Genomic DNA, 25,831 nt, shown 5'->3' on the forward strand with positions numbered 1-25,831 from the left:
GGATCAGACATTTGAAATCATATTCTCTAATTCAAAAACAGACTATTTGGAAGTCCATTCATTCAACTTTATGGAGTGTGAATTTAGAGTTAAGATCACAGCTCCGCTATATTTACATTTCAGAGACAAGAGAAGCATAAGCGTAATTTTTCTATATATTGTGGAGCCCTGATTTTTATCCTCCCCATCATAAAAATCACTTCAGTCAAAGGGCGAAACAGAAGGAAGTGTCTCCCATCTGCTAAATCGCCTTCACTTTATCATAAATCTTTGATCAAAGTTGACATTTATTTTTTTCCTGCTTCTGTTCATTCAGCAAACTGATGAAAGTGATGACGAGGACAAAGACAAAGACAAAGAGGCCGAGGAGGCGGACGTGGGGTCCGAGGCCGAGCCGGCCAGGATCAAGGGTCAGGTTTACGTCAACACCTCCCCGCCCACGGCCGGTTCGGGCGGGCTCCCCGCGGCCGGGCGTCCCCGATCCCGCAGCTACGACCGCAACCTGGACAAGTCGCCCACCCAGCGGCTCGGGTCCCTGGAGCGCATGCTCAGCTGCCCCATGCGGCTCAGCGAGGGCGCCGTCCCGTCCCCGCCGCCTCCCCCGCGCGTCACCTCCTTCGCGGAGATCGCCAGGAGCAAGCGGAGGAACGCCGCCGCGGGCGGGTCGCCGTCGCTGAAGTCGTCCGCGGACCCGTTCTCCTCCACCTACTCGCACTCCTCGGTGGAGTTCTCGCCCATCCTGGAGCAGCGTGCCGAGGCGGACAGCCAGAGCCTGTCGCCGCCGCTCTTCACCAGGTGCTACAGTCAAGGCAGCATCGAGCAACACCTAGAGGGCGCCAAGGAGACCCGGGCCAAGGTCGAAGGTACGTCACATTTACTTCTGCTTTCACCCCAAGAGTATCCAAGGACATGAGAGTAGTGGGGTGATAAATGTTTAGTATTGAATTGGAAATCAAACATTTCGCACGGGATAAATCTCCTGCCAGTAGAAAGTCCATTTGAATTCTTTAAATCTGACTCTTGATTGGTCCAGTTTGAAAATTGAACCTATTGGCTTGAACGTGTATCGCGATCAAATGGAAACTGTGTTCCATCCACTTGGGGGAAAAAAAATACAGATCCCTAATTCATTCTCACTTTCCAGATTCACTCCTCTCCAATAGTCGATTACATTTCTTGCGGCGCACATCCGGGACCTGGTGTCAGGCAAATCTAGTCGAACACAGATGGGGGGGAAGAAGTAAATTTTACGACAGCAACGCACTTCACGTTCTTTACCGGGTGTAAACGCGGAGTGACTTCAACAGTACAGGAGATTATAAAGAAGTCCTGAATAATCAGAGTCGACCCTTCAACCTTCATTACTTACGATTTATTTCTCTCCACCAATCACACTCGTGAACCAGCAGTAAAAGGAGAATCCGGAGGTGTTGTGCACCAGTTTTAACGATCGTATCTATAATGAGGGGCTGCACAGCATCTGAAGGCATCTATTATTCATCGGACTTCACTCCGGTGAGCTTTGCTCTCTCACCGCAGAGCGAGCAGCCGAGGAGACGTCAAATGGATTCATGGGTGTGAGATATACAGAGGAGGAGGAGGAGGAGGAGGAGGAGGAGGAGGAGGAGGAGGAGGAGGAGGAGGAGGAGGAGGAGGAGGAGGAGGAGGAGGAGGAGGAGGAGGAGGAGGAGGAGGAGGAGGAGGAGGCGGAGGAGGCGGAGGAGGAGGTATGACCGCCTCTGCAGCTCTTCATCGCCTCCCAGTGGCTTTGAGCTGCACTGCACCCAGGCAGCAGAGGATCCTGGGAGTGACAAACATCTTGCGCAACACTGCTGACGTCACACGCACACACACAGTCCTATATTTCATGCACCGCACACACACACACACACACAGAGAAAACACAGCAGACTGAGTCAGTGCAGAAAAAGGCTTTCTCCACTCCTGGCTGGTGTCTCTCCTGTCGCAGTGCCTTCAGGTTCAGTGTGTGTGTCTGTGGACATGTGTGAGTGTGCGAGTGTGTGTGTGTGTGTGTGTGTGCGAGTGTGTGTGTGTGTGATAACAGGCAGTTGATCTTTATGACTGGGCAGATTTTTGCACATGTGGTGTTCGTTTTCACTCGTGACCTTTGCAGTTTGGTTCCGTTTGGATTAGTTTGAATGTTCTATTTTTTTTTTTTTAAGTAAGTGTCTATATGGTTTCATCGATGGTTCAATCTGCACTCTGGATTGTGAGTATGTGTTGTTAGTGAGTCTGTGTCAGTGTAAATTAAGTTTTCAGATTTGATCTGTAACTTTGAATTTCTGGAGAGCTGGTCAACATATCTTGCGATATTTCTATTCGCACTCCTAAAATTCTCTGCAGATTAGGTGAAAAGAAATATTTCAGTCAGGGTGTCAAACACATTTCAGTTCAGGGGCCACACACACAGCCTAATTTCATATTGTGGCCTGGACTAGTATAATAGTGCCAATGTCTATATTATCACAAAACCAGCCAATTACTCCAGAAAAACTACAATCTCAACAGAAAGACAATTTTAATGAAACCTTGTGAAATGTCCGGAAAATATCTCCTACAGTTGTTGCATTATGGGTGTTTTTACAAACTCACCCTGACAGCATGGCTTTGAGGCTACTGCTAGTTTGCCAACTTACATTTACAGTATAGAGATTAAAAAGCACAAGCTGCAACTGGCGATATTATATTCTTGTATCTAATAGTTTTAACCATTTGTTTGTTTGGGTCGTTAGCAAGTGAAAACGCAAAAGGTTGTCGGGTAAACGGAGCCCGTGTCTTTTCCTCTCCAATTGAGATTTAAAGAAACGTATTACAAGAACAAAACAATTGCTGCCTTTTGAAAATGTGCACTCAATTAGTTTTACAAAGTAGCGTCTTTGTGTTTATTTTTGTGAGCCATGTTCCATTATTAATGTGTATTTCTTGGGTCGTTAGCTTCTCCCAGCATGAACGGTCTGTGTTTCCTTCCCGCTGGTCCAGGTGGTCTCTCCAGCTCGTCAGACGGCCGCCCCCCAGTGGTCCGCTACAGTAAGGAGCAGCGGCCCACCACCCTCCCCATCCAGCCCTTCACCTTACAGCACCAGTTCACCTTCAAGCCCCCCCAGCCCAAGCCGGTGCTTCCCCTGCTCTCGGGCTACATCTCGGGCATGCAGGCCCGCTCCAGCTCGGGCTCGGGGTCCGGCTCCGGAGATCTGGCGGAGGGTGGCGGCGACGTAGCCGAGGACCCGTACCGGGGCGGGCCGTCCTCGGCGGCTCCCCCCGTGGGGTCCGTCCGGCCGTCGCCCCTCGGGAGCTACTCTCCGGTGCGGCTCCAGGGGGCGCCGAGCTCGGCAGCCTGTTCCACCTGCAGCCCCCAGCCCGCACACAGCCCGTCCTGCCCGCTGTCGGCGGGCCGGAGCCCCCCGCACACCCCCGCGGAGCAGGGGGGGGGGTCCGCGCCGCCGCCCCCGACACCGCCGCCCTCGTCCTTGGGGGCGAAGAGAGGGGTGGTGCCCCCCACGCTTCCCGCACACTGTTTCCACCACGGCGGGCTCCACAGCGACACCCTGAGCCCCCTGGGGGGTCCGGACCCCGGGAAGCATGTGGACGGAGGAAAAGGAGTTGCAGCCAGAACTCACAACGGTAAGAGGAGAGAAACTGAGCCGTGGGCTGATTCTACTGAGAAATAAATCACAAACAATATCATAAAAATAAACATCTGCTGAGTTCAGCTTCTAACTGCATCCTGTCAGAGAAAGAAATGTTTCTGTTCCTCCCACAAACCAACAAACAGACTTCATTCATCTTTATAGCATGTTTAAAGAACAGAAGGTTTAGACCTTTTAGCAGTTTCATCTTTCTAGCTGATATTCACAGGTTGTCATAGTAGATGTTTTGTTTTTAGCAATTTCAGAAAGTTTAGCCATTTTATCAATTCAGGTTGATAAAATGGCAAAAATTTTATCAACTTTTGATAAAATTTGATAAAATTTTATCAAAAACTCTCGTGAGTTGTAGTTTGCTCGGGTTTCTTCAGTCGTTGAGGTTCTTTGATTCAGTTTTAATGTTCTCGAGTCCGTTCTTACTCTTCTTTCTTTCTTTCTTCCCTTCCTTCATGCATGCATCTCCATCTTCTCCTACCATTCCTCCTCCTCTTCCTCGACTGTTTCCCCTTCACCCATTTACTTAACACACCTCCATCCCCCACCTCACGCCCCGCCTCCCCCACCAGCGCACCACCTCTCCCCCCAGGCTCTCAAATGGAGGGAGTATCGACGCAGGAACCCGCTGGGGGTGGAGAGGGTCTCTGCTGGGCCGTCCTCCTCGGGACCTGGCCCCCTCTCTGGGAGTGTGGAGCACAGGAGGGGCGGGGGTACGAGACCCGCCAGACGCAATGTGTTCGATTTCCCGACGACTTATTCCGCCCACGTACCGGGACGGCATAACGGTGCTCACCATTTCCTCGGCCTAATGTTCTCGGAGAGTGTGTCGAAGGAGCTCGGCAGAGTTTGATCTTCCTGAAGATTTCGCTGATTGTTTTTTTTTTGTTTTTTTTTGTCTCCACAGCGAGTCATTCTGCGAAGCTGCAGCAGACCTACAGCGACTTCTTACCCGATTACTTCTCCATGACGGAGAAGCCGCCCGAGGAATTCTGCCTTTCCCCCGACATCTCCACGTCTTCTTCGTCCTGCTCGTCATCCTCGCAGTCGCAGATCTCGGTGGACCTGGTGCAGAAGAAAGGTGGGGCTCGTGTCGCGTTTCATGCAACGACCGGCAGGAACTCTGGGGATAATCATTTGATGAACACTTTGCAGTCCCTCACAGACTCAAAGAGGCAATTCTGTGGACATTGAAGGGTTAACTGGCTTTTCTTTGCTCTCTGTTGTTTCTCTTCAGGTTTGGTGAAAGCCGTGAACAGAGCGGTGGATCTGATTGTGGCTCACTTTGGTACAAGTAGAGATCCGGATGTGAAGGTAGAAAATCATATTGGCGTTCGGGTTTCTTTGATTTTGATTAGACATCGAGATAAAGAAGCTTTACTGGTACTTTAGTTTGTTTTTAATGGAAGGCCTCCGTCCGCCCGTCCATCTGTTCACCCTTTTCATTTCTGCTTCCTTAAGATATAACAGGCATCTCACCCTACTTAGATTTGCTTCATTGCCTGATGTTTCCTGTCTGTACCTCCGCCAGGCGAAGCTGGGGAACAGCTGGGTGAGTCCGAACGTGGGCCACCTCATCCTGAAGTACTTGTGTCCGGCGCTGCGCGACGTGCTGCAGGACGGCCTGAAGGCCTACGTGCTGGACCTGATCATCGGCCAGCGGCGCTGCCAGCCCTGGAGCCTGGTGGAGGCCTCCACTCAGCTGGGTGAGAGCACAGACAAGATGCAGAGAGCTGAAGGGTCTGTCATCGCCCGGCCTGTAACGGCGATTTCCCTCTTTGTCCGCCTGTCTCCTAACAGGGCCGTCCACACGGGTCCTCCACAGCCTGTTTTCTAAAGTCAGCCAGTTCTCGGAGCTCACGAGCCACGGCATGAGGCTCAATGCGTTCATCTTCGGCCTGCTCAAGTAAGTCGTCTCACTTCTTCATCGCAGGTTTCATCTTAGAAAGTCATCAGCAGTCATGTTCGGGTGAAAATGGAGCTCCGAGCCAATTACGATGCAAGGGACTATATTCTCCTGGGACTAGGTAGTGCTTCATCGGTTCATGCTGATGTTTATTTTTATTCTCTCATTGCAGTTTGAAATCGTTGGAGTTCTGGTTCAGTCACCTCCACACACATGAAGGTACGACGATCGAAGCTTCCCTCCCGCGTGTTTCTGTTCTTAGTTTGTGGCGCTAACGTCTTGTTCGATCCCGTCCAGACATCGTGGCGGCTCACTACAGCCCGTGGGGTTTCCTCCCCCTGTCGCACGGGGAGTGCCAGCCCCTCTTCGAGGAGCTGCTCCTCCTGCTGCAGCCGCTGTCGCTCCTGCCCTTCGACCTGGACCTGCTCTTCGAGCCGCACCTCCTCCAGAAGGGGCAGGAGCACCTGCGCCGCAAGGAGCAGCTCTGCTCGGCGGGCCAGAGCGTGGACCAGACCAGCCGCTCCACCTTCCAGCTCATGATGGGCTGGAGCACCACGGTCAGGGAGATGGTGGAGCGGGAGAGGCCGCCGCTGAGGCGGGAGGGGACGTGGCCGAGGATGGAAGGGGCCCGGTCGAGGAGGGAGGTGCCTGGAGGGAGGTCGAGGAGGGAGGGGGCGACCAGCGAAAGCGCGACGGATGTTCTTGACGGCAGAGGGGCGGCGACGAAAGTAGGGTTCGCCCACACCTGGAAGGACAGAGGGCCGGAGGGGCAGAGGGTGAAGGGTGTGGGGCAGGAGAGCGGGGCGGACGGCGAGGAGGCGCAGGAGAAGGACAGGAGGAAGGACAAAGACAGGCAGGCCGGCTGGTGGTACCAGCTCATGCAGTCCTCGCAGATCTACATCGACCAGTCCAGCGAGGGCTCCAAGTTCGTGAAGACCGAGAAGAGGAAGAAGTCGTCGGAGAGACGGCAGGTCCAAGCCCCGCCCACCAGGGAGGGGGTGGTGGAGGGGGCCGAGTCCAGCCAGGAGGGCAGCGGCAGCGGCAGCTCCAGCGGGGACTCGGCCGGATCCAGGGGGAGGCCTTCGTGGATGGGAAGCCCCCCCGAGTCTGTCCTCAGCCAGGACAAAGAGGCCGGGCCTCTGGAAGGGGCGGGAGCGGGGGCGGGAGCCCAGCCTGCAGCCCAGGACGAGAGCCCCTCGCAGGGGCAGAACCTACGCTGGGGCAGACTCTTCGGATCCAGCGTGTCCTCCCCTGTGAGGACGGAAGCAGTGGAACAGAAGACTAAAGCTCCGAAGAGCAGGTACGACGGATATGCACGAACGTACGATATTAAACAAGACCTCGTCCATTTGAAGTCAGAGGTGTCAAAAATAAGGCCCGTGGGCTAAAATTGACCCGCAAGAGGCTCCAATCCGGCCCAACCACCAAGCAAATAATGAACATTTCCAAGAAAATATTGAAACTCCAATAATGCAACAGCTATAGGAGACATTTTTGGGACATTTCACTGTATTTGTGCACAAGAAGATTGCATTAGAATAGGCTTTTTGTTGAGATTGTAGTCATTTTCAGTAGTGATTGTTTGGTTTTGTAATAATTTCACGTCTGTGCTATAACAACAATAACGTAAAGTTAAAATTTGAAAGGTTATTATGGTATCACTTTACCGGTCCGGCCCACTCGAGATGAAATGGGGAATTTTTGTGGGCTCTGAGCTAAAATATATTTGACACCCCTGATTTAATTTAAGAGCTTGTATTAATTGAAAATCATACAGTTATTGCAATACTCGACAAGATAATCGCATTATCACCTGATGTGAAACCACATATATAGAAATTACATATGGTGGAGGAAATTCTATATTTCAATTGAGTGCATCGTTGTTTAAGGGTATATGTAATACAGATTTTTATAAAAGACAACTGTTGATCCCTCAAAAAATATGCATATCAGTGGTATGGATACATCCTATCTTAGTACCAGTTACAGCCATTCTTCTTTTACTCCCAACAGGTTTTATAAATACAACAGTTTTTTTCTGAGTTACACACATTCCTGAAGCTGTAAATATGTGCAGAATTTTCTGACTCTGCAGCTGGAAAAAACGGCGTTGGTCTTGTTGTGTCCAGTGTTTCCACACAATGTGTCTCAGGCACTTTATTACAGCGGCAACAGTGTGAAGAATCCAGAAAAAGTTATTTGGTTCTGAGCTTCTTTACATAACATGAGTTTCCATACTGTGGTGTCCTTCTGGTTCGCAGGGCGCCGTCGGGGTGGCTGGGTTTGGATCGCTCCGTCCTCGACCTCGTGGCTCACGCCATCGGAGCGAACGGCGGGAGGAGGGAGGAGCTTCCTGCCTCGTCCCCCCAGGGTCAAAGCACGGCTCCGACGGAGACGACGCGTTCGGCCTCGGCCACGCAGCAACCTGTCCAACAATCGCCGTGGTGAGGAGGAGAGATGGCGTCCCGTTGCGCTATTTATTCAGGAAGAAGCTTCTAAAATGTCTTTACTGTCTACAACAGTATGTATGACCTGAAAGTACAGATACAATAGGTACTTAACAGGTTTACAGTGGATAATCCACTGTTTTCACTTTCTTTGTGGCGTTGTGAGTATCAAAGCCACTAAAAATGCAACTTTTTTTAAACTTTTTTTTAAACTTATTTAAGTTATACTGGACATACAAGAGTAAATGACATTAAAAACAATGGCGGCTTCCAGAGTGTCATCACTGCCGGTTCATATTCTCCTCGGACTCGATGGTTTTATAGTTGACGGTCACCGTAACCATCATCTGGTCCATACGAATGTCTGTGTATTTGTCAATGTTAATGTTTAGAACGTATTATTCTACGGCATTTCTGCCGTTTCCATGTTAACGGACAGTTTTCAAAACGTAAATGCAAAGTTTTTACTTGAGACGTTGCGTAAACGGGGAATTTGACTCCACTTATTAGTAGTCTTAAAACAGCCTCACTCCACCACCTTGTGGTACACAGTGGTATTACAAGGTGATGCCAGGATGGTTAGCAGGCAAACCTAAGAACAGTTTAGAGATATGTGCCAGCATTGAGTTGAAAATCCAACGTTTTGAACTTTGAAATGAGCAGAAAACTGATTAATGATGTATATTATATTATATTAGCAGCTTCACTCCGGGTCTCACCTCTCCTCTTTCTGCTCCGTCAGTGAAGTGCGAGCGCTGTGCCACCACATCGCCACCGAGCCGGGCCAGCTGAGCTTCAACAAGGGCGACGTCCTGCAGGTTCTGAGCAAGGCCGACCCCGACTGGCTGCTCTGCTCCCTGGGCTCCACCCAGGGTCTGGTCCCCATCATCTACGTCACCCTCAACAGCATGGAGGACAGCCAGGACACCAGGGAGTAGCCCAACAACACGGGTCGACGGTTTCAGCTGCTATGTATCTACCGGAAACTTAAAAAAAAAAAGCAAACAACTGCTTCTGTGGGGAAAGTCTTATCAAGGTGTACAGACGAGGGAAGCATGTAGGCTCACATCCGCTTCAGAAGTACGTTCAGGCACGTACGCATGCATACATCCCAAAACCAAAAGATGGAACCCAAAGACTCGGAAACACTGGAGAAGCGTGGCCGTCCCGTCTGCCCGTCATCCAACGCAGAAAAAAAAAACGGGGTGGTAGAAGAAAGTCCTTGCATTCACCGCGCCGAGCAACACTCCGCTGTGCCGTCTCTACCTTCACCGTGCCGCGTTCTGCGCCAGACCCAACGCTTCGACGTCCACCGTAGCTTCACTTAGCGCTGACTCAGCTTTTCACCGGTCGAAGAGGTCAGAAGTGGTTTTGATAGGAGCTTTCTGATCTGTGCAGAGGGCGTGACTTTAGCGTCATTGTCGTGATGATTAGTATCAATGAAGCGGTTTGGAGTTGTTGGCTCATAAAGCTTTAGAAGAGCAGAGGACGTGATTTATATTCTTCTATTTCAGGTTGTGTTCACACTCTTCCAAAACCGGATGAAAGCAGAGGAATTAAAAGCTAAGTTATGTATATGCCACAGCAGCACGGCGTTGTTGGCGCAGGTCTCGTTCACACTGAAAACCTTCCAAGTGAGAACGCGTCCCTTTTTCGCATTTTCGTTTCAGAAAAGTTTTGTGTTTACACGGCGACAGTTTGAAGAGGTTGCCCGTTTCAGGTTAGTTTTACCCTACTGCCGATGTGATGCCGCAATTGCAATTCTGCATTTTCTCCCCGTTACCATGGAAACGGATCGTTTTCGAAAACTCTCACCTTGGGGGCCGTTTTCAAAAAGTTGCATTTTCAGTGGCCCCCCCACAACGCCATGAAAGTTTTCACTTGAAAACGCTGTCGCGTAAATGAGGCCTGAAACCTCCAAAGTGTGAACACAATCTTATTTTCCTGAGGCGATGGGAAGAGTCGAGCCACGAAACGCTCTTTAATTTGCATGTAACTTTTCTCAAACGCCGCCCCCCCCCTGCCCCTTACTGTCCCAACTTCAAACTGAGGAGTGGAGCTGCTGTACAGTCGACCTACTGGTACATACATACTGTAAATCCACACATTTATTTATTGAAGAGGAGGAGGAAGCACGTGGAGTGCAGAAAGCAGAGGGTGATGCGCCTCAGACTGGAGAATCCCTCCAAACTGTGGCTTCAACGTTCAGCATTTAGATGAAAAAACATAAATAAATAAATGAGGAGGCCTCATCTTTGCCTTAAAGTGCTTGAGGATTAAAGATTCACCCCGACGTCCGGCCGCTGAATGTGTCGCAGATGTTTGTAAGAAGGGGAAAGGAGGCGTCCGGGGATATTTTTGATGTTTAAAGGGAAACCCCGACACGGCTTTACGGGACATTAGCGTAAAAATGTGGCCTTAGGTTGAATAAGAAGTGTATATAGAAGCCTGATCTGAAGACCACACATGGTGAATTCTATGTACATTTAAATAGATGAATGCGTGTGTATTTTTTTTGGGGGGGGGTGGTGTTGGAGTAAACTTGCATAGGATATAATTTCTTTTGCCATTGCAATTTAATTTTCTGTTGAAGACAGATTTTAAATCATTATTGTACAGTTTGTTTTCTTTTTTTTTTACTTCTAACATGTTGGCACCCTCGTCCGACTGTAAATATATTTAAATCCTTCCAGCACAGAGCTCTACGTATGAATGTTTATTAAAAGACAAAGTGAGTATAAGCTTCAGCTCCTACGAGCCGTGGGGGTTGGGTGGTTTGCTCTTCATCCACAGTAGCGATGGAAGCAGAGGGGCGAGGAGGCCGGGGACGGCTTCGGCAGCGTCGTGCGCTAAAAGGAAAGGAAAGTTTCTCTTCCAATGGGTTTCCTCTCTGCCTCCTCATGTAAATACCTCCAGCATCACACTGCTCCTCTCTCTGTGTCCGGGCTATACGATGTGTACGTAAACCACGTTATCCAACTACTATGGATGTTAAATAACAAAGTACTCATGTGACCACCGACCCACCGGCTCCTGTGTCTTCTTTTTCCACTGAAACACTGCAGTTATTGAAAATCTATAGATTTGTCATTTTAAAACCTCGATGTGCTCTGATGGTTCTACAGTGGCTCTCGTCCCAAAATTAATGGGAGAAAATGTAGTTTAGAGTTCATAGGGAACCTTTCTACCACCAGATGGAGCCATGAGTTCATCTGATTTTAAAAAAAGATATTCAGTTATCTTAAGGTAACAACTTGAATCATCTGTATTCAGTCTGTATTTTCTTTATTCAGGAATGACAATTAGGAATTATTTCAGACATTTTGATCATAATATAACTCCCATAGTGCACCTATATACACAGTTAATGTAAAACTGTATCCACACATCTATTACATATATCCTCTGATCCCACACATGCACACAAACATTTATTAAGAAAAAAAGAAGCAAAAAAGAAACTTATTTAATCCAGCCACCCATTCAAACTGTTAAAATCAGTCAAAAAACACTAAATGTTCCATATTGCAACTTTAAGTGTATTAAATTAAGTTCAGTATCATTGTTCAGCAGTGACAGTCATGTTGGTTTTTTTTGTTTATTTGCACATTTTTGAACTATACTTTTGCAATACATGACAGAATACAGAACATATTAGTAAATTTGCTAAGTTCGCCATCTTCCAGGTGACAATTTTGTTTTCAAATTGTGATTATTGTTGTGTTGCTTTCTTTGTATATTTCTATGTTATTCTCCTCCATTTCTTTTTTTTATTTATTTTAGATGAAATGCAATTCAAACAGAGGATAAGATACCTGGATTACTTCCTGGATTACTTATTAGATTACGTGCCAGATTTCTAAAGGGCCCGTGTCCGTATTTGCACTCCTTCAATAGAGGACTGATCGCTCTGTTTGGTTCATTGGAATGATTCAAACTCAACTCCTTCTGGGCCTCGGACTTGAAAGTGCAGCGTCTAATATGACTTCAACTTTTACCAAATTCATTCCCAATAAAGAAAAGAGGATCAACATTGTATAACAATGACTTTATTGTCACTGTATGTGCAAAGTACAAAAATCTGAATCTTCAGAATGGGTAAAAAAACAACAACAACATCACAACAACACACACTTTAAAAAAAAATATAAACATTTAAAAGGGATTGGAATGAGAGGAAAATGTATTCAGTTTGTTAATTATTGACAAACAAGGTATTGCAATGGCCTCAGAAATGAGTGATCTCAAATCAACAAAAACACAAAGTTAAGATGGAAAAAGAGCTTTTTGAAGGAATTCCTTTAATTATTTTCATAGTTTTTTGTTTTCAGAGTTTGATGCTCTGGCTCGTTCCAGCTGATCAGAACTTTTTACTCGCGCTTCACTCCAAAGCAGCGTCTCTCCTGTTGGAACACAGAGATTCAATATTCCAAGTTAATCGGTGAAACACAAATTTGAAAGATTCATGACACCCATGAAGGTGCAAGTGTCTAAAAGTCGATTTATATAATCAGACAGATTTACAATTTTGAGAATTACAAATTAAGTGAAGCAAATTGGGCTCAACAATGTGGGTGGTTTCGAGGTTTCCAGTGGGGTGAAGGTATCTACCTGGTTTTCCACTTTCTTGCAGCGTTTCTTCAGTTTGTCCACGTGGGTCATTACAGGTGAAACCCAGGGCTCGTTCATGGGGACGCACAGCTCCCTGCCGTGTCTGGTCACCAGTCTGAACGAAACCGCAGGACATTCAGTTACACCTCACCTCACCTCAGCTTTCCTTCCTCCACATGGCAGCTGGTGAACTTACATGGTGGCGTCGATGAGGCAGCCTTGTCCGGCGATCTGATGACGGTAGTCCACCACACGGATTTTATCGACGGATTTGTTTCTGACCGTCAGGCAACAGTCGGGTATCTGTGCACGGGCAACTGGAAAACGGAGAAGGGAATGATGAGATATAAAAACGTCTTTTGTCCATTGAAGTCTATCGTGAGATATTCGGCCATAATTGAAATGCTTGTTGTGTAAAGTCAAGGGTTTTTTTTACGCATCATCACTGAATGCCATGAAAGTTCTTTATATTGACTATTTGATATCTAAATGATATTAAAAAACAGTCTGAATCAAGTCAACATTCCCATGAGAAAATGACCCAGAATCTACTTGAATCCAGTCCCTTCCACAAAGAAAGCAATGGAACCGCTTTACGACCTGCTTTAGCTTCACTCCTGAATGGCTGTTAAACACAATCAGTCAATGATTGGATTTTAAAAGCGCTCGTAAAACAGACTTTGTATTTCTGCGGGGTGCAGGTTCTTTTGTGTCGGAGGTTGTTAGTGTGTATAGAACGGGGTGAGGCCGGCCGGGACTTTCCAGTTTTGTTGAACTCAGGGCAAGGTGAAGAAGAAGAAGACATTGTTGATAACTAATTATCGGTTGTAAAGAAAAGTGCACTGAAACGTTCCCACACATTGCTGACCTGCCTCACCCATTCACCCACCAACAACTTCATGTATTCACCAACCAGTGCTGCACCATACCTCAATATGGCGACTGATAAACTGGTTTTGCATGCTCTGCAAACTCAAAGTGACAATATTTGAAAATTGGGAAAGAAATGTGCAAATATTTGTAGTTGGTATGAGAAATTAAGTTCATCTTATCATCAAAAAAATAGATATCTGCTCTTTTTTTGTCTTTTTCTTAAATGTCAATAAACGCAATCTGGAGCAGTATTCCACAAAGAAGTAGAAGTAAAAACTGGAGCAATAACTTGAGAAAAGCAGATTGAATTACTGCATTCCCCCCAAAATATGCGATTTACAAATAAAGATATCCTGTTTCTTTGATGGCGGGAACCTTTTTATAGTTACGGCTTGCAATTTTTTTTTTTTAGATATATACCTTAATTCCAGAGAGTTTTACCATTTAAATCATTTCTAAATTTCAACTTGGGCTACTTGTTGCAAATGTTTCAGGCGAAAAAGAAGCTAAAAAAACCACAAGGAAATCAAGGAGTTTGGAGTCTATGAGGATGTCAGCGGCCACTCACCCATGCAGCAGCAGCAGCAGCTGATGAGGACGATGCTGAGGAAGATCTTGGCGTCCATTTCTGCCGGAGCGTTTGTTGGAGGCTGTGGAGGCTGATCTGCTGCCGACGATCTGTCATCCAGTCCGGAGTGTCACTCTTTATATAATCCAAACACGCAATGTCCTCTTTCACTTTTCATCTGTCTGGTCACTCCTCCTCCTTTCTGGGCATCCCCATCTCAACAACTCAATTCCCGCATAAAGAACCCCCCCCTACAAACCTCTCCTAAAGTCTCGTGAATAGATGTTTTTCAGGTTTGGGTCACACTTCTCTTATCTGTAAACAAAGACAAGTCAGTGACTTAATACTCAATCAATCAGTAATTACTACACTTGATAGGGCGTGTTAGAGTGTGAAGGTCAAAGAGGAAAACAATGAGGCACTGAGTTGGTAGTTCAGCTGCCTGAAACTAAAAAAAAGCAACTTGACCCCGTTTCCCAAATATAAATCTCTTTCTTTTGTTTCTCTTTCTTTTGCTCCATCAGCCTGTACTGTTTGATCCAGTCAAATGATGTGGACAGTTTGAGTTGATCACAGCTCGCCAATTCATTCATATGAGAAATCTGGTGCCACCATACATACCACATGAAGACTTGCTGAAATCATTAATAAATTTGATGACTTTTTTTTTACTCAATTTTAGGGATTTGTTGTTAAATCTGATCACCACATCGCTAAATCCAACAGCTTTCTCACTAAATTTGACAGCCCTTTGGTTTTTGCCTTAATTTGATGAATTCTATGCTAAATCTGACAAATTTCTCTCCACACATGATGAATTTCTCACCACATCTGATGACTCCGTCGCTGAATTTGATGACTTTCTTTCTAAATTTGATGAATTCCTCACATATGACAAATCTCTTGCTAAATTCGACAACTTTCTCATTAACACAGAAGACTTTCTATTTATTGTGATGAAATACCAATGATATTATGTCTGCAGGTCTGTTTCACACAACAAAGCTTCCACAAAATTCTACAACAAAATAAAACTAGTAGATTTGGTAAACAACTACACCTCTTAGCCTTAGCAAAGATTTAGCTCATAACGTTGAACAAGATCATTTAAGGAATTACAAAGACAACAAACACCACAAATAGAGCTTTTTTCTCTGTTAAATGAACAAATCTAGCAATTAATGTGTTAATTGATTTGTTTTTTTTAATTGTTATCCTAAATTGCCATTTTTAAGATTATATTGATTTATCACTTCCTGGATGTTAAGTTTACTACAAAAGGGATTTTATTATCATTTGTATCTTGCACATTTGCATGAATGCACGGATTCTCCTTTAATGAAGCTGTGTCGCATATGACATCTGTGACTTGTTGTGAATGTCCTGTTACAAACCTCCACTACTCTCAGTCTACCACTAATGTTTTATTAGGTGCAAAGTCTCATTTGTTGGACTTTCCACGAGTGTTAGCAAACAATCGCTCTGTTTCAAGCTTATCTACAAATCTTAATTCTTTTCTTTATCGTGTAGTTTATGTAAGCTGCCGCATCGCTCCCAGCAAGTGGTTGTTTCCTTCATGTATGACTTTGGATGGATTTCAAATAAAGGACTTGACATTTAGGAAACCTGCTTATTTTTACCTCCGCACTCTGAATTCTGGACAAAATGAAATGAGATCCCACTGATACATACACTAAACCCATTATGAGATGTAATGATATAATTATAATTGTGCTCAATGTTCATATGTTCCATTTATTGGGATTTTTTTGTCTTCATCATGTTTTCAGGACTTTTGTTTTTTGTTTTTGCTATTTCAAGTAAAGTCAATAGTTATGGAGGGGTTTTTTTGTGATACGGTAGCAGCATTCTGTTGTCATACACTGACACCTAGTGGTCAAACATGGTGAGCACCAGAATATTTTGATATAAAAGTCGCTTTTTGAACGAAAACCATAAAAAAAAAAACCTGCTTCACAAACATTTCCGAAAATCTCTCTCTCTCTATATATATACAGCTTTAACACTTTCTAAATACCAATTAAAGTGAATATTATTATTAAAAAAATATTGAATGAATATATAAGAAAAGGGACTTGATGAGATTTGGTGCCAATTTGCAAGAACATTTTTCAGAAGTTGACTTCCTTCTTCAAACAAACTTGAAGTGAGAACAAATACAGACATCCTTGTTGATTTACTTTGTTTTTGCAAGACTCCTTTCTGGAAAATCACTGGTTGTAGTGAAACTGATACGAACATGTAAAAAAAGGACTTTCTCTTCCTGCAGCGAGGAAAGTTTACCGAACACAGTTCATGTGCACACAGACTGCCTCTGTTTAGAGTATCGACAGGGCATTTACAAAAAATAGTTTCGTTTTCTTGTAAGTCGCTGCGTGCATGTTTGTCTTATCTGCCTATTGTGTTTACACGCCTGAACTTTCCCTGCTGAAGCAATTACAGTCACATAAAAGACAGTTATTGGCTCCGCTGTGTCTTCCGAGGAGGATCATGCTGGCAGGATTCCACATGGAAGAGCTGCGGATGGAGATATAACCACTTGATGTCTATTCTGGAATGACATAATTGATATGTTCTACCTTCCCCAAGTGGTTATTATGAATGATTAGAGCACCTTTGTCTTGGATAATGGCCCTGAGAAGAAATCCAGAGCCAATTTCTGCAAAATGAAAGTAAATGCATCGGTTTCTCTGTTGGATGACCCTCAAAAAGTTCATGTTTAGGAGGCAAAATCATTTATTTAATTTCCTATATTTCTTCATGCATAAGACTATCTTGTCGTCTGTCTTTTTGTCTTTTTGGTCACTTTTGCATCTAAAAACACCACAAAAACAATTGTGTGAAAAAAAAAAAAAAAAGACATTGATGAGGATTGCTGGTTATCTGAGATGTAAATAGACGGTACGGAGACTTATACTTCACAGATCCTTTACCAAAATGTTTGAACTGGTACACACACACACACACGCACACACACGCACACACACGCACACACACGCACACACACACACAAGGCAATGAACGTGTATATATATGTTAGGGCTGTCTAGATTTACGCTAATCATCATCATCATTATTATTCGCATTAAACATTTCAAGGCAATTTTTAGTGACATATTCCCACAATGTATCGGAGGAAACTCCCCAGGAGGCTGTTGGACTTTCGAAATCTGATCTTTGAGCCTTGGACCCGAGGCCACTGTCCCATCATCAGAGGGTCAAGCACGGTCGGAGAGACTTCCTGTTTATGAAAGACAAACTGCTGAGAAAATGTCTGGACACATTCACTTTCACTCATCGGCATTCTGCAGCATTTCCTCTTTTCTCAATAACAGAAATGTACAGAGACGATAAGTAGAAATGCAATTGATATGAGGAGGAAGTCCGAGCTGCAGGCTGACCAGGGCATCATTTAGCATGAGGATGTAAGTCAGGGGAGGTCAAACATAAAGTCTGTGGCCTGAAACCGGCCTGCAAGAGACTCTGATGTGGCTGTAAATGATTCAGGAAATACAGAAAAAGCTTTATCAAGATAAAAAAAAGAACAAGTAAAATAAACGGTTTAGTGGAAAGCCTGTCAAGCAGGAACATTTAGTAAACATCTTCCTGAGGACTTCAGGGTTCTGGATGGTTCATATTCTCCAAGTAAATCTAAGATTTATTCAGGCCTGAGATCATTCAAAGCTTTTATAGACCAGACATAAAATTATGCAGTGGACCTTTTGACACACAGGCGGCCAGATCTCTTTTTCCACATTTCACTTAATGTGTCTTTTTTCTGTATCACTAACTTGTCCATTATATGTGATTCATTCACTGCTTACAGATTGACTTAGCTGTGTTAGCTCAGAATGAATTAGCATCTGCTACATGATGGTATTTACTTCTTTCACATGCATTTAATTTGATAAATTTTTCGAGGTTTTTTGGGGCAAAACATTTTAACACCAGTTTTACTTAGATTTTTTTTATTTTTCATAATGAATTGAAATGGTTTATATACTTTGATGTTGAAATTCTAATAAAACACCACATCTATTACCAGAATAAAGTACAACATTCATGTGAATGAGAAACATTGGAGTCATATACTGCATTTTATGTTTTTATTTTTTAAAAAAGCATCCATAATTTACATTGAAATTACAAATTGCCATCATATTTTGTACAATTCATAAAAAAAAAACAACACCTTGAAAACATTTTCATACACAAATATAATACAATGATTTAAAAAAAACAAATCGCTCCAGGCAGGTCAGGGAGAGTGGATTTATTACAGCAACAGTTTTAAAAAGGAAGAACAGGCACGCAAGATTAACCACAATCACACCACAGTCACACAACAGATGAGAAGAGACATGCACAGGAGTGCACACTCGGCCAACTTATGATGTCACTTCACACATCAGAAATCAAGATCAGATCCCGGAGGGCTTTTTACAGTGAATCTGAAACTGAGAGATGTCAGTGTTCCTCCTGTCTGCATCTGAAACCGAGCAGATCAATGAGTGATTAGCCAATGAAAGACAAGGTCAAACTCAATGGAGTCAATCATGAACGCTTGACTTCTGCAGCCTTTGATTTACCTTTTCTTTAGCTTTTTTTTTTCACTGGTTATTTTTGTCCACGATGTTCAGGAGTCTTCGCACCCGGTCGTTCTCGTCGGGATGCATCAGACACAGCTTCCTCCCAGCCGTCGTGATGATCCTGTATGAGAAGAAGGCCAGCAGTTGAGAATGAAGCTGGGAAGAACGTAGCACGGACGCATTGTAAATGTCCTGCAAGCTTCAGTTTCTTACACAGTGGCGCTGATTGCACAGCCGTGTCCCGCTTTCTGAAGCACGTAGCTGCTCACGACCGCTGGAGGAAGACGTTTGTCGGTGGTGCTCAGACAGCAGTCCTTCAACACCTCACCTGCCAGGACAAAGAGACACAAAACACAAATCAGTCTCGTGCATCTGGAGATCAGGCTGAGGTGACTTTGTAGGCTTGCGTCTTACCTGTCGTGAAGCCAAAGCAGATGATGCCCAGAAGGAGCAGAGCTGCGACTCTGGAGGCCATGTCTCGGTGAGATGTGTGTTTCTCAGCGGCGGTGCTTTCAGAGAGTCTCTTCTGGAGGAGTGAAGGCACTGTTGCAGACGAGCTGATCTGCAGGTGCTTTTATGCAGGTGAGCAAGCGTGAGCAGGTGAGCAAGCGAAAGCAAAAGTCTGATTCCCTGGTCTTTGACGGGAATTGGGAGAAGTTGGAAAGCACCCAAACTCGGAAATGTTGGCACACGCACCGAGAAATACATTTTTTTTTTTTGCCAAGAAGTTTTCTCAAGCGGCTCTTCCGCTTCTTCCCGGAGGCTAGGTCGTGTGCAGTGCACGGGTTTTTGCAGCGTTCAAGAAACTGCATATCGAACTTGGAAAGATGTGTGCACTTGAAGTCCCATTTACACGACATCTTTAAATCAAAACACAAACTTCCATTGAGTCACCCAGAATAACAGTCGAACTTCATCATTGGTCAATACAAATGTCCACGTAGAGACCAACGACAATAGTTGGACCAACTTAATTGAAGTGTTTCAATTGGTAACATCTAAATGAATCAAGTTCTTCGAAATGACATTTTTTTTCAGTATAATGTTAATAGCACATGTGTGGGTGGTTTATCAGTTCAATCAAACTTTGCAGGCAGAGTAGAGGCTTGCTATTTTTAACGTTTCTCTCTCTCTCGATATAAAAACACTTTTAACATTTGTTGAGCTCTGTGATGCATGTATTGCTTCAATTTCTCATGAATTGACGCCTCTGAGAAAAATTGAGAAGTGGAATATTGTCGCGCCTTCTCTACCAGCATGCATTGGAATATTTCCACATCTTATCAGTGTTTAGGTTGTGACAGAGCGGTCTGAGGATTTTATCTGGTATGAATCACTTGGGCTTGAAGCGTTCACCCCTTTGAGGGTTCATGCATGTATGTACCTGTGAATGTGGAAATAATTGAGTAATAGTACTCTTATTGCTCAAAGCACTGCCGTCCTGCCAAGAGTGATGCAACCGTTCAAATAATTTTGACACGTAAATGTGAGAATCAGAAATTAAGTCAAGAAATTATGTCTGTCAAACATATTAACTGTTGACCAGCCTGAGAAGGTCTGTTTATGCTCATTTTGAAGGTAAACCTTTTTTTCTTTATCTTAATTTTACATGTAATGTTTTGTAGAATGTGCAAATGCTGCCTTGCCTCCCTGAGGCCCCATATACATGATGTTTTCAAGTGAAAATAAAAAACTTCTTTTGCCTTTTGGGGATCCGTTTACATGACAACGGTGCTCAGAGCCATTGAAAATGCAACTTTTTAAAAAGGGCTCCCAAGGTGGAACTTTTTGAAAACGCTCCAACTCCATCACCATGGAAACGGAGGGAAAACACAACTTTTCTGAAATGCTACTGCCCATGAGCACTACAGCCATACTAAGTAGTTCTTCTGTACATACACAACAGGGACAACAACGATAATGTTGGATTGTCATGAATCCCAGTTGTTGTTCTATGGGACTTGGTAGTTTTATAGTTGAGATTCTAGTAATTCTGCCGTTTCCATGTAAACGGACACCATTTTCAAAACGTTGCTCTTGTAAATGGGAAAACTTTTCTGAAACGTGAATGCAAAAATGAAGTGTTTTCCCTTGAAACGTTGTGTAAACGGGCCTAAAATGCTCTTTTTATGTACAGTGCAGGTCTTTTCGTGTTGAAAAAGAGTGTTTCCTTTTCCACTGTCTCCTCTGCTTGCTAATATGGAATTGTTCATTTTTCTCTGTAAAAGTTCCTTGAAATGACTGCGTTCTGTTTAACGCTATAGAAATAAAATTCAATTCAATTCAATTGAATTTTGTCTTGACTTTATCGATGTTCTACAAATTGTCCCAATGTCCTTGGATTTGGTAGCTTTTTCACCCAATGACGTGATATAATTATGTAAATTATGCAGTGACGCTAACTTCCCTCAGCACGTGTAGTATAATTTCTTCCACGTTCACAAAGAAAACAGCGCACAAATGACAATCTGGCCCGCGGAAATCCAAGCCCTCAGGACTTGAATCAAGTTGAATGACAGCAAAGTAAAAGTTGAAATGTTTTCACAGGTTGAGATACTTTTTTTTCAAACTTTAGCTGGAGATGTGTGTCCATCCATGTTTCATGTTGTAAAATCAGGATTAAATTACAAACTCAAACGTGACAGAAGATCATTTTGACAGCATGATGTGGCGTAGCATTTACACTTCTGATATCGTGAACTCTTCACCACAGGCCGTGTTGTGTCAACATACAGCCGCAGACAGTGTGAGTGAGGATTCTCCGTAAATGAGGCATGAAGGCATGAAAAAATGACTCACAATACACAAGTGTCTGGTTTGGAACACTTACAGCAATTCCAGTTTGAGCTTTTCAAGAAAACTGTGGACATGTGCAACAGTTACTCATACCAAATAATAATTTATGGGAGGATATCCAATTTCATAGTCATTGAAATATATCATGGTGTGAATATTTGTGTGGTTATTAAAAACTTTTAGTTTAAATTCTGCTAGAACAGGAGTGGGCACATGAAAGGTTCACATGACTTGAGTTTTGCTCAATAAGAATTATATCTTGATGAAAAGCTATTTTTTAACAGGTCTTTCATTAGTTACTGTTGTTTTCTCAGTGTTTTAAGTGTGACTATATATCTACTGACAGATTTTAAAAAGTTGTAAATGAGTTGCAGGTTAAAATTGAATGAAAATCTGCATGGAGCTGCAGTTATTTTCTAACCTGTATTTCACATGTGCACAATAACCGTCAGGAAGTGCTGAAAGATGAGAGACGTCACCTTTTCTCTCTAACCTATGAGCACAGTTTCCATGGAAAGCAGACTGCGGAAATGAGGGTTTGAGCATGTCTGTTGAATCATGTGATTTTCAGGAAGGCGCTGGCATCGAGGTTGCGATTTACTGTGAAACGTCGGCGGATAAAAGTAAAGGAAGGAGAGGTGGAGAGAAGAAAATTCTGCCGTGCAGCCACGGGGGCCATTGACAATAGAAGCTGGAGCATTCATTGGGAAATCAAAACAGTTTTGATTCCTTCGAGATTCTTCCCTCCCGGACAATTGACAACGTGCAGAGACAGAGTTTGAAATATTTTGGAATATCTGCAATGCTCCCAACATATATTCCAGTGTTTCTGTGTACTGAATACAAACTTTTGCAAAGATTTAGGTCCATTTAGACATTGCAATCAGAGACACGACTATTGACAAAGTTTACCTCAAACCTTTCTGGAATGGGAAAATACAAGATGATTAACAGATTTTCAGCCTTTTTTTTTTTCCTTTAAGCCACATAAATTCTATTTGAGAAAGTCTGTGGAACTCCTTCCCAATCTCTGACTTGCCCAAACATTACATTGAAGACAACACTAATGGACACATCCACTCTCAATACCATACAAAAGCAAGATTCCGTCGAATAAAAGCAATTAGAAGCTTCGCCAGGTCTCTTTTAAATTATACAAAATGCTCTTATTTATTAATATAGTGTTCTTTGGCAGGTGCATATCTATTTTGGATGATCTAAAAGCAGGCAAAGTCTTGGGGCCCCCCCTTTGTGTTCCCTAAATGGTTCCCAGACTCAGCATAGAGCATAAAGACTCTCGATAATAAAGGCTTTTCCCGTTTCTTTTTCACAGATTAATGTCATTGACAAGCCTGTGATGGTTAAACAATATTGTAACAGTCGTCAAGCCGTGACAGATTAATTGCAATTAATCCATTGTGTATTGTGTTTGGTTGGCATTGATGCTTGATTGGCAACTCTGGCCATTACGACAGAGTGAAGACTGTAAGTTTTGTTTTCTGTCATCTTTTGACAGAGCGGCACTCCTACAGTTGTGGTCCTGTTCGGGCTTGTTGAGGTTTTGAGGTGCTGCCAGTGGTATCTCGTTATCACTCTGCAAAGCATTGATGTCCTTCTTTTTTTTTTTTGTCAACATGTGGGACAGTTTTTGTTTTTGGCTTGAGTGCATCAGACCTTTCAGTTTAGTTTCAGGCTTACATGAAACTGTGGACAAGAATTTGGTTCGGGGTTTTCACTGAAATAATGAAAACCTGGCCTGGGCCACAGAGCGCGAGACTTTAACATTCCCGGTTGGAGTTTATAAATACCTCCAAACTGTGGCATTCTAACTTTGTGGTTTTAAGAATAAAGAAATTGAAACAGACCGGTGGCAACAAGCCAAAATGCTCAAAGAAGACCCACAAACAGAAAAGCCCAACTCGGACTTTAAACTCAAACATTCAGACTATGAGTACTAACGACCACGCCACTACATGTGGCCCCCTACATTAAGGTTGGTATGCCTGCCCTACACAGTTATCAGGGCTTTATGACTGGAGTATTAACAATATTGAATTACACTTCTCCTGGAAAATGGGAATTGTCAACAATGGGAGTTCAAAATATTAACTTTAACAGGGAATCAATTTTAACCCCAGTTCCAGTCCCAGTTTGAACCAGTCAGCCAACCAGTCAGCCAACCAACCAACCAGTCAGCCAACCAACCAAATAACTAAAAAAACAGAAAAAGCTAAGCCAAGAAGCTATTCTAAATTTGAAAAGTAAAATAAATATCCAGATATGGAGATCTGTCTCATTATGCTTATTCTTGTATGAACCAGTCTGTCTTTGCTGAACAGCAAAAAATCAGCAAGATACTAAATCCAATGAAATACATCACATTAGCGGTGTCAGTTAAAAAAAAAAAAAAAAAAAAGAATTAATGAAGAGAACACGGTTGCTTTCAACCAAGAACAGTGACAAACAGTCCATGTGCTGAAAAGATGGACATTTTACACCCATAATGATTTGGCATAGCTCATCTGTTGAGTAATTCTTGTACTTAAAAGGCTTTTCAGTAACTCAAACCTACACTATATACTCTGCCGACAAACTTCAGCCAACTTATTAACTGACAAGCTGTCGGACAACTTGTCGGTTAAAATGTGGGCTGCGTTGTGAGAAGAAGAAACAAACAATAAGACTCAACTGACAGGAGGGATGGGCGGAAAAACGATCCACCTTTTAGTACAATGAAGGCAGGGAAAAAAACAAAAAACAATGATGCTCCAGGAAATGAAATATCTTCACATCAGCATCAAGGGTATGACATGGTGTCACTGTCACTGGCTGAGGTTACAGTGGTTTGAGGTTTGTGTAACTCACAGGAAACCAAACCTCCCACTTTGCAGCTTTGATTCAATCACTTGCACTTTCACAGTGTAATGAGAGTAATGTAACTGCTGTCATCTAGTGCCCCATATAGGATATTACAATATGCCAAGGGTTTGAAATCTACTAACTCCTTCAGTGCTTTAATATTCTAGCAAAGTTGAACCCTGATTAGGATCCCAAAACGCTGTCGGATATCTCACCTGACATTGGGGTAAATTAGTGGTGATCTATTCAGCCAATCATCCATCAACTAAACATAAGATGCAAGATTGAATATGTCGTCTATTTCACAAAATTAAATCACGAGTTTCATAAAGACAACAACTAAAATCTGATGCATGCACAGCATTTAAACTTAAAAACTTTCAACTTTCATGTATCTTCTAAAACCACTTTGTCCAACGTTTCATCATGGACACACGCTGAACAGAAAGCAAAATCAAAACAAACAACAAAACAGGACGGGAGAACATGCAAACTCCACACTGCAAAGCCTGGATTTGAACCAGGGATATTTTTTTTAACCATTGACAGTTAATCAAATAAAAATAATGAAAAGAAAACTGACAATTGAAAAAGAAAATGTGAGGGGAAAGAAAGTAACTACAACTGGAAAAAACCCCAAATAAAGACAGTTTCATCAATGGAAGAAAATTATTGCCACAAAAAAAAAAAGTGTCCTCATTTTTTTGAATAAAATCGGAATTTTGACTTTATTCTCAGATTTTTTTTTTTTAAAGACGATTTTTCGGTGGTGGTAATAATAATAATAATAATAATAATAATAATAATAATAATAATAAGAATACATTTGAAACTTTGAAAAATATATTTATGTTTTGTCAAAACAACAACAGTGAACAAACAAACAAACAAACAAACAAACAAACAAACAAACAAAAAAGTTACATTCTTCGCCGTATTTATTTTGTTTATTCAAACAACAGATACAAGGACTACTAACTAAGCCACTATCTAACTAACTCATTTATTGCTGATTCATGAGAAAAGCATGGCTGTTGACATCAGGCCGGAGGCACGTATCCTCTCTGCCCCGGACTGTGAGTGCGTGTCCCGGTGTGTCCAGCAGATGTCAGCCCGGCACCGGGGATTGCGGGCCCCGGCCCCGCGAGTGGAGGATGCTGCTGGCTGGAGGAGACTCGGCGCTGGGACCTGGCTGCGGGACGACGTCGGCTCTGGAAAAATGGCTACCGGCAGACGGAAGGAGAGGGAGCGGTGAACACTTTGGGACTCGCGCATCGTTTCAGACATATGGATGAACACGGAGCGCCGCGCATAGATTTATTTGACACGTTGGAGGCTCCCCGTCCCGCTCCCGCCGAGGAATTTCGCCGCGAACGCCGCTCGCTGGTGAGTAGAGGACGGCGGAGACACGGAGCGACCGGAGCGGCTAAGTTAGCGGTAGCCGTTAGCATGCGCGTTAGCACGGAGGGACGTAGGGGGAGGAATGTGCATCTCTTCTT

The 25,831-nt window shown here is 43.7% G+C and overlaps 3 protein-coding genes and 1 long non-coding RNA gene across 13 annotated transcripts in view; 2 read left to right on the forward strand and 2 right to left on the reverse strand.

Annotated features, from left to right (window-relative positions):
* The window catches only part of rusc2 (RUN and SH3 domain containing 2), a 29,148-nt gene extending 18,118 nt beyond the window's left edge, over positions 1-11,030 (forward strand). Inside the window, exons 3-13 of one of the 2 annotated variants that reach the window (XM_080499327.1) lie at positions 317-863; positions 3,001-3,642; positions 4,232-4,447; positions 4,567-4,740; positions 4,897-4,973; positions 5,191-5,365; positions 5,460-5,565; positions 5,738-5,784; positions 5,863-6,865; positions 7,830-8,012; positions 8,758-11,030. In XM_080499327.1, the coding sequence (XP_080355453.1) occupies positions 317-863; positions 3,001-3,642; positions 4,232-4,447; positions 4,567-4,740; positions 4,897-4,973; positions 5,191-5,365; positions 5,460-5,565; positions 5,738-5,784; positions 5,863-6,865; positions 7,830-8,012; positions 8,758-8,953 (3,366 nt within the window). In that variant the 3' untranslated portion in view covers positions 8,954-11,030. The remainder of the gene's footprint in view (positions 1-316; positions 864-3,000; positions 3,643-4,231; positions 4,448-4,566; positions 4,741-4,896; positions 4,974-5,190; positions 5,366-5,459; positions 5,566-5,737; positions 5,785-5,862; positions 6,866-7,829; positions 8,013-8,757) is intronic. The other variant, XM_080499328.1, reaches the window with a different exon arrangement.
* Positions 11,031-12,385: 1,355 nt separating this feature from the next.
* Positions 12,386-14,162, reverse strand: LOC308132759 (C-C motif chemokine 19-like; the record flags this gene model as incomplete). Its single annotated transcript, XM_080499941.1, has 4 exons — positions 14,068-14,162; positions 12,823-12,943; positions 12,627-12,741; positions 12,386-12,418 (listed from the first exon to the last, which is right to left on the reverse strand). Exons 1-4 carry the CDS (start codon positions 14,123-14,125, stop codon positions 12,386-12,388), a joined length of 327 nt encoding a protein of 108 aa, XP_080356067.1. The 5' UTR covers positions 14,126-14,162.
* A 4,219-nt stretch (positions 14,163-18,381) lies between these two features.
* Positions 18,382-19,008, reverse strand: LOC308131939. The gene is made up of 3 exons (XR_013936671.1): positions 18,891-19,008; positions 18,678-18,798; positions 18,382-18,577 (listed from the first exon to the last, which is right to left on the reverse strand). It is a non-coding gene; the product is annotated as an uncharacterized lncRNA (long non-coding RNA).
* A 6,558-nt stretch (positions 19,009-25,566) lies between these two features.
* The window catches only part of wdfy3 (WD repeat and FYVE domain containing 3), an 85,853-nt gene continuing 85,588 nt past the window's right edge, over positions 25,567-25,831 (forward strand). For all 9 annotated transcript variants that reach the window (XM_080499423.1, XM_080499424.1, XM_080499427.1 and 6 more), the window contains exon 1: positions 25,567-25,718. The gene's annotated coding sequence lies outside the window, so the exon portion shown is untranslated. The remainder of the gene's footprint in view (positions 25,719-25,831) is intronic.

This window comes from Blennius ocellaris (genome assembly GCF_963422515.1).
Source record: "Blennius ocellaris genome assembly, chromosome: 7".
NCBI lineage: Eukaryota > Metazoa > Chordata > Actinopteri > Blenniiformes > Blenniidae > Blennius > Blennius ocellaris.